The 16962-nt window shown below is 59.2% G+C and overlaps 2 protein-coding genes across 2 annotated transcripts; one reads left to right on the top strand and one right to left on the bottom strand.

Annotated features, from left to right (window-relative positions):
* Positions 1-193: 193 nt before the first annotated feature.
* Positions 194-2778, bottom strand: PGAM1 (phosphoglycerate mutase 1). Its single transcript, XM_061458960.1, has 4 exons — positions 2517-2778; positions 1907-2181; positions 1241-1421; positions 194-1158 (listed from the first exon to the last, which is right to left on the bottom strand). The coding sequence occupies exons 1-4, from the start codon at positions 2653-2655 to the stop codon at positions 989-991; spliced, it is 765 nt and encodes a 254-aa protein (XP_061314944.1). The 5' UTR covers positions 2656-2778; the 3' UTR covers positions 194-988.
* A 249-nt stretch (positions 2779-3027) lies between these two features.
* RRP12 (ribosomal RNA processing 12 homolog) lies at positions 3028-15190 on the top strand. Its single transcript, XM_061458959.1, has 34 exons — positions 3028-3269; positions 4088-4323; positions 4422-4505; positions 4731-4807; positions 4988-5093; positions 5253-5369; positions 5483-5621; positions 5908-6035; positions 6372-6470; positions 6551-6642; positions 6718-6829; positions 6990-7087; positions 7242-7356; positions 7581-7723; positions 7962-8083; positions 8229-8293; positions 8405-8567; positions 8666-8820; positions 9364-9431; positions 9621-9714; positions 9893-10051; positions 10148-10228; positions 10311-10416; positions 10560-10667; positions 10783-10940; positions 11263-11354; positions 11446-11604; positions 11792-11964; positions 12100-12213; positions 12525-12574; positions 12848-12923; positions 13156-13223; positions 13615-13697; positions 13906-15190. Exons 1-34 carry the CDS (start codon positions 3062-3064, stop codon positions 14006-14008), a joined length of 3951 nt encoding a protein of 1316 aa, XP_061314943.1. The 5' UTR covers positions 3028-3061; the 3' UTR covers positions 14009-15190.
* Positions 15191-16962: the final 1772 nt, after the last annotated feature.

Below are 16962 nucleotides of genomic sequence, written 5' to 3'. Positions count from 1 at the left end.
AGCCCAGGGCCCTGCGTATCCTCCTGCCCGTTGCCTCTGGGTGTGGCCTAAAACCACAGCATGAGGGCTGGGTGTCACCCTCGGGCGGGATTGCGGAGCTGAGCTTGGCTCCCAGCTGCTGCCTCACACACACGTGGTGCTGGACAGGGAGGGAGCCGCACCCACCCGGGCACAGCAATGCTCAGACTCCCCGTTATTGCGCATTACTCCTTTATTGAAGTGGAACAAGACAGCTGTTAACGTTGGACAGTTACAGCCCCCCCCCCCCCCGCCCCGTGGCCCCAGGCTTGTGGCATGGGCAGAGGGGGAGGCCACAGCAACAGGGCCACGTACACGCAGGTGAGGTGGGGACAGTGACATCTGCTTCACTAGCAGGACTGGGATGGGCTTCAGCTGGGGGAAGTATGTGGTGGGCACGAACCTCCGGGCGACAGGCTCCCTTGCCCTTGTCCAGAGGCAATAAGTTAAAGCAGGGGCTGGCAGGGCTACGTCCAGGGTCACAAGTACCACTTGCACCAAAACACAATCCCTTCAGCATCCACACATCCCAGTCCCAAACCCACAAGGGGATGGGGTCCCCACTTTGGTTGCTGCCTGCGCTGTGCTCACCCCACTGCTCCCAGGATGACTAAACCAAGCAACAGTAACCAGGGGACAAGAGCTGCCAGGAAGCAAAGCAGAGGAGCCTGGCACAGCAAGGGATCGCTCAGCACGTCCCCCTGCAGACAGGGCCCGAGGGCTGGGATCTTGGCAAGGAAAGATGTGTGGCTGCTGCCTGATAGAGCCAGCACTCCCTTTCACACAGCCCTCCACACACAGCCCCTCACCCCGAGCTGTCTGCAGAGGGGAGCCTGGTCCCGAGGGAATAGGGCTAATCCTGGGGAGCTGCTCCAGTTCTGCAGCTCCAAGTTCCTACAGCTGTGGGGGGTGTGCACAGAGGGGAGGAGGGGGCGGGGGCCTCTACTACTTAATAGCCTGCTGCCTGCTCTCACTTCTTGACCTTGCCCTGAGCAGCAACGGCCTCCATGGCCTTGCGCACTGTCTCCTCATCCCCCAGGAACTGCATGGGCTTGACAGGTTTCAGGTTCTTGTCCAGCTCATAGACAATGGGGATGCCAGTGGGCAGGTTCAGCTCCATGATGGCCTCTTCTGACATACCTGCAAACACAGATGGGCTGTTACTTGTGGCCCTGCTCGCACCAGGGGAGACCCTCGTGATACCCCTGCAGGGCTGATGTACCTTCCAGGTGCTTGACAATCCCACGCAGGCTGTTGCCATGGGCAGCAATAAGGACTCGCTTGCCCTCTTTGATCTGCGGGACGATTTCCTCATTCCAGAAAGGCAGAGCCCGGGCAATGGTGTCCTTCAAGCTCTCACATGTTGGCAGCTGGTCCTCTGTCAGGTCAGCATAGCGACGGTCCTGGGGAAAAAGCCACGATCATGCAGCAGCCCAGTGCACCCAAGCAGTGTGGGAAGGCAGTGGCAAGGCCTTTGTCCCTCCCCTAAATTCTCCACCTGAGCACCCACTAGACAGGCTTGGAAGCAAAGAAGCATGTTAGCAGCCTGAGGCTGCAATCAGGGCTGAGCCCCTCCCAGGGAAAGCCACATGTCGCTTGCTCTGGGCAAAGACACCAGAATAAACCTCCATGCACAGGTCATGGGAATAATCATTAACAGAGATATCATCCTTTCTGGTTTGAATCTGTCTGTGCAATGCCCAGGGGTTCAACTCCCCTGGGAAGGAGTGGGACGAACAGCCCAAAGCCAATGAGCATCATGCACAACCACCTGGCTGCTGCAACAGAGACAGAGGAGACTTTGTGGAGGAAGCCACATCACCCTGCAGGGGCCTAATGTGGCTTTTAGGAGCTTCCAGCAAGGCGGACTAAGAGCAGTGGGTCTTACCTTGGAGATGGTGCTGTAGAAGGGGTGATCGGACTGCATGGGAGGTGGAGGGATGTCATACGAGCGCCTCCAGATCTTCACCTGTGCCTCACCGTGCTTCGCCGCCGTCTCAGCCTTGTTCAATCCCGTGAGAGCCCCGTAGTGCCTCTCATTCAGGCGCCAGGTTCGGATAACGGGTAACCACATCTGATCGATGGCATCCAGGACGGTCCAGAGAGTGCGGATGGCCCGTTTCTGCACCGAGGTGAAGCAGATGTCGAACTCATAGCCGGCATCTGGAACAAGAAGGAACGGGGCGGGGGGGGGCGACACCGGGGAGGTTAGAGCCGGGCCTTACGCAACCAGCGAGGTGCCGAGCATGGCAGCCGCACCGCGCGGCTACCGGGCACGGGTGGCAGGGACGTGACCGGTAACGGAGAACCGCCCCCCCCGCCCCGTTACCTGATACTCCCCCTTCGGTACTAAAGTCCCGCCCCAGCACCAGAGAACACCCCCCCGGCATCGGAGGACCCCAAACCCTCCTCACGAGGCCCGAGGCGGCCGCACATCCCCACCCCTTAATCCACACATCACCCCCCCACACCCTCCCTCTTCCCCCGGTCACCGGTACCTCGGAGGGCCTCGCCGCCGCGCCGCGCCTCTTGCTGCCCGGCGGGGCTGAGATCGGCATCGTACCAGCCGCTGAAGCGGTTCTCCAGGTTCCACGCGCTCTCCCCGTGGCGGACGAGGACGAGGCGATAGGCGGCCATGGCGGAGCAGCGGCGAGGCGGGAGACAGGGGCGGGCTGATCGGTGTGCGCGCGCTCTCGCTCCCTCTCTCCTCACGCCGCTGCAGCGCGCGACCGACGCAGCCGGCCCAGCCCCGCCTCCTCCCCGAGCGGCGCATGCGCGAAGCTGGCGGTCAGGGGGAATCGCACGTAGCGTATGGCGGGGCCGCGAAGGGCGGTGCGACCTTCAGGGCGTGACGTCACCGCGCCATAGGGCGTACCCGGGAGCTCTCCGCGGCAGCTCCGGCAGGCTGCGGTACCCGGTGCGAAACGGTGTCACACCGGGGCACGTATCCGAGCCCTGACCCGCCTGACCGAGCTTCGCTTTCCTGGTCCCCCGCCTCAGTGGGAGGTGCCTGGTGCTGAGGGCAGCCGTGCCCTTACTCAAGATGGCGGCGGGCGCCGGAAGCGGAAGGGGATGTGTGCGTGGCGCGGCCGCACGTGGAGCCGGGTGCAGCATGGCGCGGGGTGGGCGTCTCCGGTCGGGTGCCGCCGCCAAGCTGAAGCGGTGGCGGAAGGGCCACAGCAGCGACAGCAACCCCGAAACGCGCCAGCACCGCCTGGCCGCCCGCAGTCGCTTCTGCAGCCGGCCCGCGGGTGAGCGCAGGCGCCGGGCGGGGAGCGGGGGCCCGCCTTCCCGGCGGGAGTGCAGGGACGCCTGGGGGGTGCGGGACGAGCCTTTAAGTCCGTGGTTCCCCATATCTGGGGTTGGGGTAGGAGGGACCAGGGCTGATCCCCGAGCTACAGCCTCAGGAGGCGGAGGCAGCAGACCGGGGAGGGGAACCGAGCCCACGGCGTTAACGAGCATGGCCTTGTTGCCTTCACCCCGACACCGGGCCGTGGAGTGAAACGGCACGGCATGCAGCGGTGCCTGTCGTTCTGCCAGGGCCCAGTGAGGGTCCTGCTCGCAGCTGGGATATGTGCTGTCCTGGCAGTGTGACCCTCCTCATGGCGGGAGCGATTCAGCTTCCAAAAACATTCTGCTGATACAGAAATGTGTCTTGTGGCATGCGCTGTCCTCTTGCAGCTGGTTGCAAGCTGGTGTGTGGGTCCCAGAGGGATGTGAAGTATATGCTATGGCTGTTTGGTTGCCAGGGTTCCAGGTAGAAGAAGATGAATGGGGCAGAATACAAGAGGCACCTCAGTGTTAAAGCCTTGGTATGGCAGGGCATGTTTGTGCAGACATAATGCTCTCCTTCATCAGAGAAGGTGGCTGGACTGTGCCCTGGCTTGTTTATATAGGAATGAGGAGCTCTCTCTAGTTATTGTGCTTTCTGCCATCAGGAGGAAGCAGCATCAGTGTCCCATACCCTGGAGATGAGCTCCAGCCAAGTGGGTCTGGCTGATGGGGGTTTTGGGGTGAACAGTGGAACAAGACAGCTTTGTTTTTCTGAATGCACCTCTTCCCCCGGCAGAGAAAAGTAACCTGACAGTGGATGCGGTGAAGCTGCACAATGAGCTGCAGTCGGGGTCCCTGCGTTTGGAGAGGACAAGTGGCAGTGCCCAGCTCCGTATGGAGGAGGATGGTGCTGCAGAAGCTGCGACAGAGAAGTCCTCTGGCACCTTCCTGAGCGGGTTGAGCGACTGCACCAACGCCACCTTCAGCAAGGTGCAGCGCTTCTGGGAATCTAACTCTGCTGCTCACAAAGAGGTATGGGCAGGAGCAGGGCTGGGGCAGGGGGGTCTGGTGGAGATGGCCCCCCAGGTGTGAGGCTGTGGGCACTAACTTGCTCTCTTTGCTGCTTGTAGATCTGCGCTGTGCTGGCAGCAGTGACAGAGGTGATCCGCTCGCGGGGAGGGAAGGAGACTGAGACAGAGTACTTTGCTGCACTGGTGAGTGGTGGCTGTGAGGAGGTGTGAGCAGAGCTGCTGTTGGCAGCGTGCGTGGGCTCTCAGTAGGGTTAGTGGAGGAAGGTGCTGTGCTCCTAGTTGAGGTCCTCCAGCAGAGATGCTTTTGGGCTGCTCCTGGGTTTTATTCCCCACTCCACAAGAGTTGGGGAAAGGCTGGCCTGGTATGAAGTCCTGCTCCCCCCTCACTCACCCGTTCCCTGTTCCCAGATGACCACGCTGGAGGTGGTGGAGTCCCCTGAGTCAATGGCTGCTGTTGCATACCTGCTTAACCTTGTCCTGAAGCGGTGAGTGGCTGACAAAGGAGTGGTGAGAGCTGCCTGGCCCCAGCATGGCAGAGGGCCTTGCGCAGTCCCTCCTCCCCAGGCTGGGGAAGGCACCCAACAGGGGCTGGCTGGGGATGCAATTCCCCGTGACTGCCACCAGCTGTCCCGCTCCACCCCACTCGTGCTCCTTTCTTCCGGCAGGGTCCCAAGCCCTGTGCTTATAAAAAAGTTCTCAGATGCCTCAAAAACCTTCATGGGTATCATGTCCTCGCAGGCCTGCAGCAGCTCCACCTCTGCCCTGCGATGGGTGAGTAGCCAAGCGGCAGCCAGCTGTGCCAGCTCTGCCCAGAGCTGTGGTTGAGGCTGCTGCTGTGGGGTGGTGCTGATGCTCGGCTTGAAGCTGTTGCAATGACAAGAAGGGTCTCTCTGGGATGTTGCTAATGCCTCTGCTGCTCCCTTGTCACAGGTCCTCTCTTGCCTGGCCACACTGCTGCGGAAGCAGGACTTGGCAGCCTGGAGCTACCCTGTCACCCTCCAGGTCTATCACGGCTTGCTGAGCTTCTGTGTTCACACCAAGCCCAAGGTGAGTGCGCAGTGCCTCTGGCAAGGGGTGACACTGCCTTTGGGACTCATTTCTGAGGCTGGCTGTGCCCCTGTGTTCTGTGGCTTCTACCCCCATGGGCTCTCCTTCCCCAGGTGCGGAAAGCAGCGCAGTATGGCGTGTGCTCTGTTCTGAGGGGCAGCGAGTTTATGTTTGGGGACGTAGCTCCTGAGCATCACCCTGCAGCACCATCCACCGCCAAGTTCTGCGTGCAGGAGATTGAAAAATCTGGAGGTGTGGGGTGCTGGGGCAAGGGGTCTGCAGCTGAAGGGGGGGGGGGTGTGGCTGTGGGAAAATAAGGACTTGAAGGGAAGAGATATGGGTGCAGTACCCTGGGATTACTGGGGAGGGTATGAGATGCCTCTGGGGCACCTAATATAATCTGGGGGGTCCCCAGCCATTTGTGTGTTGCTCTGCTCTTCCCAGAAGTTGGGGAGTGTTCATCACAGCTCTCTGGGTCACAGGCAGGGCTTTGCCATGGGGTGGTGCCACAGGCTCAGACATTGCTCTGCTCCCACAGGCACCAAGGAGGCGACCACCACACTGCATGTCCTCGCCCTCCTGCGGGACCTGCTACCCTGCTTCCCTGCAGCCGTGGTGAAGACCTGCTGTGAGACCTTGCTCCGAGTCATGACCCTCAGCCACGTGGTGAGTGTCCCCATGACAGGGATGGCAAGGGGACAGCCCCTTTACCTCTCAGCTGCACCCTGGAAGGGCTCAAACCTGTTTGGGTGCTGGCTGGGAGCCTGGAAATGCAGGATGCAAGACATGGAGGAGCCTGGGGTAACTGGTGCTTGCTGGTTTGCCTGCTGTGGAAGAGAGAGGCTGACAGGGTTTGAACTAGATGATATTAGGGTCTTTTCCAGCCTTAACCCTATGAGGGAGCACAGTCACAGCAGTGTTTGGCATCCCGGAACAGAGCCTGCTCTGGGGTCGGGGGCGTAAAGCAGAGCTCCCCCCTTCCTGACACCGTGTCCTTTGCAGCTGGTGACGGCGTGTGCCATGCAAGCCTTCCACAGCCTCTTCAGTGCCCAGGCCAGCGTGGCCTGCCTGCCGGCTGAGCTCAACGCCCAGATCATCACTGTGAGTGGGGGCTGGCAGTGCGGGCAGGGATGGCCATGGCAGTGCTGTGACACCCACCTGCCCTCCCTCTGCTTTCCCAGGCCCTCTATGACTACGTGCCCAGCACAAGTGACCTGCAGCCGCTGCTGACCTGGCTGTCCACCATGGAGCGGGGACACGTCAACCTGGGCAGGTGGGTGCAGGGGCACGGCAGGGCAGGGAAGGGGCAGCTGTTTGGTGTCTCACCTGCCTGGTCTCTCCTCTGCAGGCTGCAGAAGGACCTGTGCTGGGCTCACCTGCCTCGGCTCTTCTCTGCCGCCATGAACTGCTTCCTCTCCCCACACTCCCAGGTGGTGGCGGCAGCAGCGCGGACCCTGGAGGTACCACACACGGGTTCCTCTCTGTCTGGCTGCTCTGGGCCTTGTGGAGGCTCTCCCCAGCGGTTTGGGGTTTTTGGGGGAGTTCTGTGCTCCTCTGTGCCTGCCAGGCTGGGGAATCTGTGGCCCACTGCTGCCCCATTTTCCCTGTTTGCCTTTGCAGACCCTTCTGAGTGAGTGTGTTGCTCCACACATGGAGGACCTGGGCACTGTTTCTGCATCTGCTCCAGCCCCTGCTGCCTACCTGTGCAAGATGTTCAAGTGAGGAGTGGTGGCATGGGAGAGGCTGTCCCCATGAGTCTTTCTGAGCTCTGAGTCACCCTGCCTGGTCTCTGATGGGGGCTGGCAAGCATGGTGGGCACCCTGGTCATGCAGTGTCAGTCTCTGCCAGTGTGATCATCTCCTCTCTCCTCAGATCAGTGGAGGAAGGCCTGACATACCGCTTCCATGCAGCATGGGCTGAGGTGCTGCGGGTGCTGGAGATCTTCTTTGGGACATGTGGGAAGCAGTGCCACCCCATCATGAAGAAGGTGAGGCAGGCTGGGAGGTCACAGACTCACCCATGGAGGCAGGGTGGGTGGCTGCATTGTCCTCTCCAGCTGTGGAGCAGGGCCATCCCAGGGCCCACTGTGCAGCTCTGGGACCAGCACAGGAACAGGCAGGGAAGCTGGCATCCCTGGGCGGGCATAGTGAGAAACACGTGCCAGAGCTGCCTCTGTGGCTCATCTGTGACCGTCCTGCCCTGTCCCCACAGTGTCTCCAGTCTCTGTGTGACCTGCGTCTCTCCCCACACTTCCCCTACACTGCCGAAGTGGACCAGGCAGTGGGGGCTGCTGTGAGCACCATGGGCCCTGAGGTAGTGCTGGAAGCTGTGCCCCTGGACATCGATGGCAAAGAGTGAGTACAGCGATTTTGCTGTAATGTGGTCATGAGGCAGTGATTTTGCAGCCTGTTGTAACCAGCCTGTTGCAGCCTGAATGTAACCATTCCCATTCAGTCCCCATGCAGTGCTGGAGGTGTTTGGCTGTGCCGAGCCTACCTGTGCCCAGCCTTGAGGCTGGGTAGAGGTGCCCTGTGCTCAGGGACTCATGCCAGCAGTGTCCTTCACTCCCCTGACCTGCCCTTCTCTCCCCAGGTTGACGCTGGATTTCCCCCGCAGCTGGCTCCTGCCAGTGCTGCGAGACTATGTGCAGGGTGCACGGCTCGGCTTCTTCACCAGCTACTTCTTGCCCTTGGCAGCTGCACTGAAAAGCAGAGGTGAGACGGGTGGCATAGTGGGGGTCCCAGCGGGTGCAGTCCTGCAGCCCCAGGGTTTTCCATGGGACCTCCCTTCCATACCCTGAGATGGAGTGGGGCTTTGCCACCTCTGCTGCTCTAGCCATCTCCCCCTTCTCTTCTGCAGCCCTGGAGTTTACCCAGGCTGGGAAGAGCATGGAGGCTAAGATCTACGACACGCTGCAGTGGCAGGTAACAAGAAGCACCCAGGAGCCCTGCTGTAGTGTACCCATGGTGCCAAGCTTGGGAATGGGTGACTTGGGCAGAGGGTGCCACCCTCCCCTCTTTTCCCTTGCCTTCCAGGTCTGGACCCTGCTGCCCGGCTTCTGCACCCACCCCACGGATGTGCTGGAGGCCTTCAAGGGTCTGGCCCGCACCCTGGGCATGGCCATCAGCGAGCGCCCGGACCTCCGCCCCACTGTGTGCCAGGCCTTGCGCACCCTCATCCACAAAGGCTGCGGGACAGGTCGGGGAGACAGACCCTTGTGATGGGTCCTTATCCCCTGCGGTGACCTGGAGAGGGGAGATGCTGATCCATCCCGTCCCCCGTCATCCTCTCTCTAGATGCAGAGCGGGCAGAAGTGGGTCGCTTTGCCAAAAATTTCCTGCCCATCCTGTTCAATGTGTACAGCCAGCCCGAGGAGGATGGGGGCAGCAATGCTCAGCACCGCTCTGTGCTGGACACTGTCCGTGCTTACCTGACCATCACTGACCCCCAGGTGAGGGGGCAGCAGGGCAGGCTGTGCCGGCTCGGGCCAGCATCTCCTACCCAGACGGAGTCTGATGGGGCTATGGTGGGTGCCTGACTGGAGAGGACAAAAGGAGGTTGAGCAGAGAGCAGCCCATTCTGCCCTTGTGGGGAGGGAGCCCTTCCCAGCCAGAAATTCTTTACTGTGAGAGTGGGTGAGGAACTGGAACAGGCTGCTTAAGGAAGGTGTGAATGCTCTATCCCTGGCAGTGTTCAAGGACAGGTTGGACGCAGCCTGGTCTAGCAGAAAGTATCCCTGCCCATGGCATGGGGTTGGAGCTAGATGATCTTAAGATCCTTCCCAACCCAAACCACTGATTCTATGATTTCCCAATCCTGCAGCCGTATCTGGTGCATCATGCACGAGCCCTTTGTGAATTTGTTCCAACTCTTTTTTGGACCTGCTGGTGCTTCTGGTTTCTAGAAAGTCCTGTGGCAAGGCATTTGGATTGCAAACTCTTGTAAAAGCACTCCCTTTGGCTAACTCTGATCCTGCTGTGTGCCTGCCCTGCAGATGGTGTGTGGGTTCCTGCAGAAAGCCAGCCTGAAGCTGACCAGTCCTGAGAGCTCTGAGTTTGCCAGGTAACACCCAGGTGCTGGTGCTAATGGTAAAGCTGCCTGGTGAGCAGCACTAGGGCACTTGTGCTGTCTGTCCTGTGTGGGATCTGCCACTCCTGTGCATCCGATGAGACCTGCAGCCATTGTCCCACCTTGGTCAGGCAGTGTCAGTGATGCTGCAGTTACCCACTTGTGTGTCCTTCTCTATTGCAGACTCTCCATCCTGGACCTGGTGGTAGCAATGGCACCCTATACTGATGAACAGTCCCTGGACTCCCTGTACCACACCATCCAGCCTTCCCTCCAGGTAAGTCAGCCCCAGGGGGTGCAGAGGGGTACTTCCAGCTTGCTGCCAGCTTGGACCCCCGCTCTGCAGGGCTGAGCAGGTGCTATAAGGGATGGGTTTCTGCTGTGTGGCCTGGGCTGCTTTGGGTAGCCAGACACTATGGTGAGGGGCTGCCGTAACATATTGGCTGTCCCTGCAGAGCAAAGAGCGCAGCGTGCAGAAGAAGGCATACCGCGTGCTGGAGGAGGTGTGTGCTGCTCCCCATGATCCCTGCCAGGCCTTCGTCCGCTCCCACCTGCAGGAGCTGCAGGCCGCGCTGCTGGACTCACTCAAGAGTGCGGTGTCCCCGGCCAAGAGGGTGAGAGCAGTGGTGGAGCTCAGCCGCAAGGGGGGGGATTGGGCTGCAGAGTGTGTGACCCTGCGGGTACCAGTGCTGGGCTGTTTCTTTCCCCAGCCCCGCCTGAAGTGCCTGTTGCACATCGTGAAGCAGCTCTCTGCAGAGCATGAGCCCTTCATCACAGCCCTGGTCCCAGAGGTGAGCGTGGTCCCTGGGTTCTGCCTGTTGATTGTAGCCACAGGAGTGGCAGCAGTGATGCGATGTGCCTGTGTGCCTCCAGGTCATCCTGTGCACCAAGGAGGTGTCAGTGGGGGCACGTAAGAACGCCTTTGTGCTGCTTGTGGAGATGGGGCATGCCTTCATCCGCTTTGGGCCCACCCCCCAAGGTGAGCTCCTGCTCTGCTTGCTCAGCCACATGGCTGGGGGGGGATCAGACCCACTGAATTTCAGCCCCGCACCCTGCTGAAACAGGCCAGGGATGCTGCTGGTTAGGGGGTGAACAAGGGCCTGAGTCGTTCTTCTCTTGCAGAGGGCTTGGAGCGGTTCCTGCTCCTGGTGTACGTGGGGCTCACAGGCTCAGTCACTATGATCAGCTGCACGGTGCTGGCGCTGACCCGCTTGTTCTTCGAGTTCAAAGGTGAGCAGGAGCTGGAGGGCTGGAGGACAGGGACAGCACGGGTGAGGCAAAGCCCTCCAGCAAAGGGCTGGAGATGCTAGGATAAGGCTGTGGTTGATCCCTGCTGTGGTTGCAGATCACCTGGAGCTGAGGGTGGTGGAGCAGCTCCTGCAGAACATCTGCCTGCTGCTGGCCTCCCGCACGCGGGACGTGGTGAAGGCAGCCCTGGGCTTCCTCAAGGTCACACTGCTGCTGGTGGACAGCAAGCTGCTGGCCAAGCATGTCCAGGGAATGGTGAGATCCCGTGCGGGGTACCCCAGGGAGGGTGGTGGGGCAGAGCTGCATCTGCCTTGGGCAGCCAGGAGCATCTCCAGCTGCACCTTGATCTCTGGGGCTGAGACAACAAAGGGGAGGTTCCTCTGCTAATGCTGGTATGGACCTGCCAGAGAACCTTCATGAACCAGCCGGCCAGGCAGGGAGACCTCCCTATGGCCCTGCCTGGGGTAGGCATGGGGAGGAGACAGCAGGGTATGCAAGGTGGTCATGCAGGGGAAGGGTCAGAGACTGGGTGCCCAGGGCAGGGGTGCTGTGGTCATGAGGGTCTCTGTGCTGGCAGCTGGAGGCCGTGGGGAACCTTTCTGATGACATGAGACGCCACTTCCGAATGAAGCTGCGGAACCTCCTCACCAAGTTCATCCGCAAATTTGGGTGAGCCGGGGGTTGCTGGGACAGCAGGGGAGCAGCCTGGGAAGTGGTGCAGGAGAAGGTGAGCACTGACTACTCTCTGTGCACTCCTCAGCTTTGAGCTGGTGAAGGGGCTGCTGCCGGCTGAGTTCCATAAGGTTCTGGTGAACCTCCGCAAGGCAGAAGCCCGGAACCGCAAGCAGCGTGCACTGAGGCGGGCGGCTGCAAGTACAGATGAAGAGGAGGCACCACTAGCACAGCCCAGAGGAGAGAGGTGAATATGAGCATGGGGTGAAGAAGGAGCAGCCCCCCCGCAGGGCTTTGTGCTGGATCTCCTCAGCTGGTGCCTCTAGCTAGGGATGCTGGAGACATCTCCAGGGCTGCTGTGCGTTGTGGAGCAGGCTAGGGTCTGCAACCCTGGGCTTGCTATGTTTCCATCATCCTTCCTGTCTTTTGACCAGCATGGAGGAGATCCTGGCTGACTCGGAGGACGAGGAGGAGGAGCTAGAGGAAGGGAAGTGGGGCAAGGAGGGGAGGAAGCAAGTACGGCAGAAGGGCCAGGCCTGGCTGAAGGAAGGGGAAGAGGATGAGCCCCTCAACTTCCTGGATCCCAATGTGTCCCAGCGGGTGCTGGGTGAGGATCGGAGCTTAGGATGTGGCTGGGGTGGGGGGGATGGTGGGGACTGCTGGGGTGCACAGAGGCAATGGGGGTATGATTGCCCTGGGGGTGGGTCCTTCCCCAGGCCCTGACCCATTTCTCTGTGAGCAGCCACCAAGCCAGGCCTCAAGCAGGCCAGAGGAGTGAGCCACGACTTCCAAGTGTCTAAGGACGGGCGCCTGATCATCCATGACGAGGAGGAGGAGATGGATGATGAAGCCAAAGGTACTGCCTGGGCTGGCAGGGGTCATGTAAGGCTTGCTCTGGTACTCCAGGTGGTTTTCTTCTTGCCATCTCTATGTGTGTGGAAGGGGCGGGAGCTGGTATAGCCCTATGTCACTCCCAGTGGCTCTCCTCTGAGCCACTGCCACCCAGGGAGGCACCTCCATCACCAGCAGGGTGTAGGAGGGGACACGGCCACCAAATGCTAGTTTGGCAGGAGCACCCTGCTCTTGCAGCCTGATCCAGGGACTGGCACAGCACTGGGGCTGTCCTGAACCCGCATCCTGCATTGACCCTCTTGTCCTGTACCGTAGGAGCAGACGAGGAGATGGCAGATGTGCTGCAAGACGTGGGTCTGCGCAGTGTGAGTATGGGGCTTGAGGTCCTGAGGTGATGTTGGGGAACTTGGCCGTGACAAGCCCTTGCATGTGCCATGGCAGCTGCAGCTCTGTCCGAGGCTAGTGGGGACACTGGGCAAGCATCAGCTGCCTGGAGGGGTGTGGGAGACTGGCTGGGGACAGGGACATGCACAGGCAGCCTGGAAGGTCTCTGGGCCCCCATGGGAGGTCAAGGGCCCATGGGAGGTCAGAACTGTGAGGGCAAATGAGCTGCAGGGTCCTGCTGCCACCTTCTGCAGAAGAAAAGCCAGAAGCGTCGGTTCAGAGAGGAGCCAGATGATGAGCCTGAGGCTGGGTCCTACCCTCAGTACAAAGGTAGGTACAAAGCCTGTGTCTTCTCTGGGTCTCCCAGGGGCCAGAACCTCATCCCCATTGTGCTGGGCTGCTCCAGGACAGCTGGAGCAGAGACCTTTGGTGTGGAAAATGACTGCCCTTCTCTGCTGTCCTCACACGCAAGAGCTGGAGGCAGCTGCGCTGCTCCCGCAGCCTGGGACTGGGAAGGGGAAGCCCTGGGACCCCCTTCCAACACGCATTCCCTGTTTTCCAGCTGGAGGCTCTGGGATCCACCGGCAGCTGAACAAGGAGCCAGCCTTCGGTGCAGAGTACAGATCCAAGGTGAGAGGTGCTGGGGACTACAGGGTTGCAGAGGGAAGGAGGTTGCTGGGACAGGAAGCACTGTTTGTTGCTGGGGACCTGGTCCAGTAGCACCAAGGCTGGAGAGGATCTCTGCTGCAAGAGGAGTTGCCAAACACTCAGTGCCTGTGAATGTTCCCAGCCCCTCTTGGAGTCCCTGTCCTGCCCTTGCCTTGGCCAGTTTATGTTCACTGCTCAAAGCAGGTGTCTGTAGCATCATGTGTGTGGGAAACTGGCTTCCAGAGCCATGTGCTCATCTGGCACCCCACTACAGCATAGTCTTTGGGATGGCTGGGTGACAGGGTTGCACCAGAAAGGGTCACATGCATCTCGCCTCATGCTGCATCTTCTCCCATATCACTGTCTCCCACAGAAAGGTAAAGGAGACGTGAAGAAGAAAGGACAGCTCGACCCCTATGCCTACATCCCCCTCAACAGATCTAAACTCAACAGAAGGTGAGGCTAGCAGGAAAGATGCAGGGTCAGGAATGAGGCCAAAACCTGGGTTTGATCCTGCTTTCTGTTGTCATGGGGGGTGGTTTTGTGGGTCTGGGAGCTCCCTGCCAGCCTCTGCACTGCTCGTTGTGGGACTTGGAGCATCCCTGTGCATTAGATGTGCCCAGTGCCTGCACTAACCCAGCCTCCCACCCCTTCCTCCCTCCAGGAAGCGTGCGAAGATGCAGGGCCAGTTCAAGGGCCTGATGAAGGGAGCACAGCGCGGGGCCAAAGCCGGCCGCAGGAGCCGTCTGAGGGCACAGCGCTCCTGAGGAGACTCCGGTGCTCAGCCTGCACTACCCTAGGTTGGACAATGCCCTGTGGCCTCTGGGCACTGGAGGATGGGGGCTTCCTGAGTGGAGCAGTGAGGACTCCTCTGCGGAAGGTGGCCTGCGGCTGAGACTGCCTGAGAAGCCAGCCCGGTTGTGTTACGAACTCATGTCCCAGGCCCTGCCCTCCCGTGCCTGGAGGAAGGCGTGTGTGTGTGTGTGAAGGCAAGTGATGTGTAACAGCCTATATTGATAAATACGTACTGTTCCTATCCAGCCCGGATTCCTGCTCTCCTCTTGAAAGCCGCGCGTACTTCGCACATCTGTGCTGTGCTGCTGCCCCAGTGCAGCAGGGCTGGAGCCCTCTCCCCTGCGTGGGGCTTGCCTGGGAGCTGCCAGGAACAACGCTGTGGCACAGTGAGGCAGTGCCTGTGTCCCGTGCACCCCTGGCACACATGCAGTTGGGTTGAGTTGTGGAGTTGTCCAAAGAAAAAAGCTGGAGATGGTGAAGTCCTTTGCTTACAACCAGCTTTCTTATACAAACTCCCTCTTGGCAGGATTTTCTGGCCTGCACCATGGGCCAGGGGATCTGTGCCATGGGGGGGGAGTGCCTGCTATTTGGCTCCCACTGGTTTCTGTCTTGTCTCAGCTTTTCGTGTATCAGCCATGCCTGGTTGTGGGGCAGGAACAGCTCACTGTAATGTTCTTCAAATTGGCCAGAAAACTGCTACTGTAAACCTCTGTGTCGTGCCCTTTACCTTACCTGTGAGAGCTGGGAGAAGCCCTTTCATGTGTTCTGACCACCACCTGCCAGGTAGACGTGAGCAGTGCAAATAATCCTGAACCTTTTTAGGTTCAGGGTAGCCTGAGCATCTGGTTTTGCCCAGATACTACAATGAGCCCAAAAGGTGGTGTTTGGCCAAAGTATGCTGGAGAGAATGGAGCAGGAAAGGTAGTGGATATGGGTCCCATTGCTCACCCTGCAAAGAACATGTATTTGTGAATGTAGCTGGCTTTCCCTTCTGTGCTAAAAAGCCTTAAGTCTTTTGTTAGCTACTGTGGTAGCTTACATGCTGGAATTGCAACGCTTCTCAGTCTCCTAATAAGCTAAAGGGATTGTGGTTGTTCGCTTCTTACTGTAGGCTTCTTCCTGAAAGCTGTAGATCCAGTTTTGTGGCTCTTTTATGAGCTTTCTGTTTCGTTTTTTTTTTTTTTTTCCAAGATCCTTTTAAAAGCTTTGAGGTGGAGGAGGAGCTCTTGTACTGGTATTGGTCCTGCCTTGGCAGGAGCACTGTCACTTTCCTGCCTCCCTGCCTGAGGCTCTCACTTGGACCCTTAACCCTGTGGCCATGTTGAGGTGCTGCTGCTCTAGTCCTGCCCACAGCCTGGCTTACGGGACAGGCACCTCCAGCAGCACCATGTTCAGTCAGCAGGAGCTACATCCATCTTCCTCTGCTGCCTGCAGCCTTGGCATGATGCCCTCCCTCTGCTGAGCGCAGGACAGAGGGAGAAGGCAGCAGTCACCTTTGAGCCCCCAACACCTGTAGCATGTGGCTCCAGGCCCACCAGAGCTATGTCTTCCTGCCTTCTCTTCTTTCTTTGGAGACAGCGCCTGGAATGCTGTAGCTGATTCATTTAAAAGCTGCAGATTACTCACTGTATTCTTTGTTTGCATGTTGTTGCATGCCTGTGTGCAACAGAAGAGTTTCATTAGCACAGAGGATGCTGATTGCTTGAGCTGGTGGCCAGAGCACAGATTCTTCTGCAGCAACAACTTGTTAATCAGCTAATTAACAATGTAACGCAATAGGAACCCTTGGAGAGGAGACATTATCCTGCCCAGGAGGCTGGCTGCAAGTCAAGCTTGCTCCCCGCTGGCAGCTGCCTGTGACAGGGGTTAGACCTGCATCTCTGGGGGCTCTGCTGTGGGGCAGGGTGAGGGGTGATGTGGGTCCTGCCTCCTGCAGATGCCAGCTACAAATAGCAGTTACCCATAGAGGAGCACAGGATGGGGGCATGGAGCGAAGCTTGGCTTTTGCTGCTCACTGTGGGAGGTGGCTGGGGGTTATTTCTTCACTCGGCATGCTGTTAAGGCATGCACCTCCTGCCTGCAGGCTGTAGCGGGGTTGAGTGCACCACTGTTCAATTATCTTGGGCAGGAAATGGTCACTAAGTGCTCTTTCTCATACAGATACCACTTGCCGAAGGGGGTATCTCCACATTGTGGGCTGGAGGTGCACCAGGCACGCTGGAGGGGAGGCTGCCAGGACCAACCGGCTGTGCCTGGCACCGGCTGGGTGCCCCCTGGAATGTCGGGGACAGCTGCAAATGCCCACCTGGAGCCTTAGGGCTTAAGAGCAGGAGGAAAAGGAAAACATTATCCTTCCCTTACCCAGGTTGTGTCCACTGTGGCGTGACCCTGAGAGGGACATTCACAGCCCATGGGGCTATGCCCATACAGCATCCAGAGGACCATTGCCTACTTGGAGCACCTTGCAGTGCCTTTGGTGCTCCCCAAAGGAAGTCAATCAAGGACATGCCAGGTTCCCCTCAGCATGTTGATCTACAGTTTCACTTCATTCTAAAGGGTTTCCTGTGTTGTCTTGGTGGCCACCTGGACACGGTGTGAGGCAAGTGTGCAGGGCCCCAGGGCCCTGGCTGGGGCAAGGCTGCTGCTTCCACCCACAAAGAGAAAACAAGGACATAAACCTGTGTTGCAGGTGTCTCTGCTCCGCTAATTTCTCCCTGATGATGAGTGAAGATCATTCACAGGGAGATGGGAGCTGGGCTTCATGGCATAACTCATGTTTCCTGGAGCACCTCGGTTTCTGCGGGCTCAGGCAGCCCTTGCTGCATCAGTTACGTGTGAGCTGCATTTCTGAAGTTTCCTTGAAACAAAAACATTGCAATTTGTGGTTTTATGCTGAATACTGAGGCCTGGGCAGTGAGGTGTGCAC

Source organism: Pezoporus flaviventris, unplaced genomic scaffold (genome assembly GCF_033815535.1).
Source record: "Pezoporus flaviventris isolate CSIRO_AGI_PZ_B2104156 unplaced genomic scaffold, CSIRO_AGI_Pfla_v1 ptg000029l, whole genome shotgun sequence".
Lineage (NCBI taxonomy): Eukaryota > Metazoa > Chordata > Aves > Psittaciformes > Psittacidae > Pezoporus > Pezoporus flaviventris.
The sequence above is the reverse complement of the archived record's forward strand: the minus strand, read 5'-3'. Positions and strand labels throughout refer to the sequence as shown.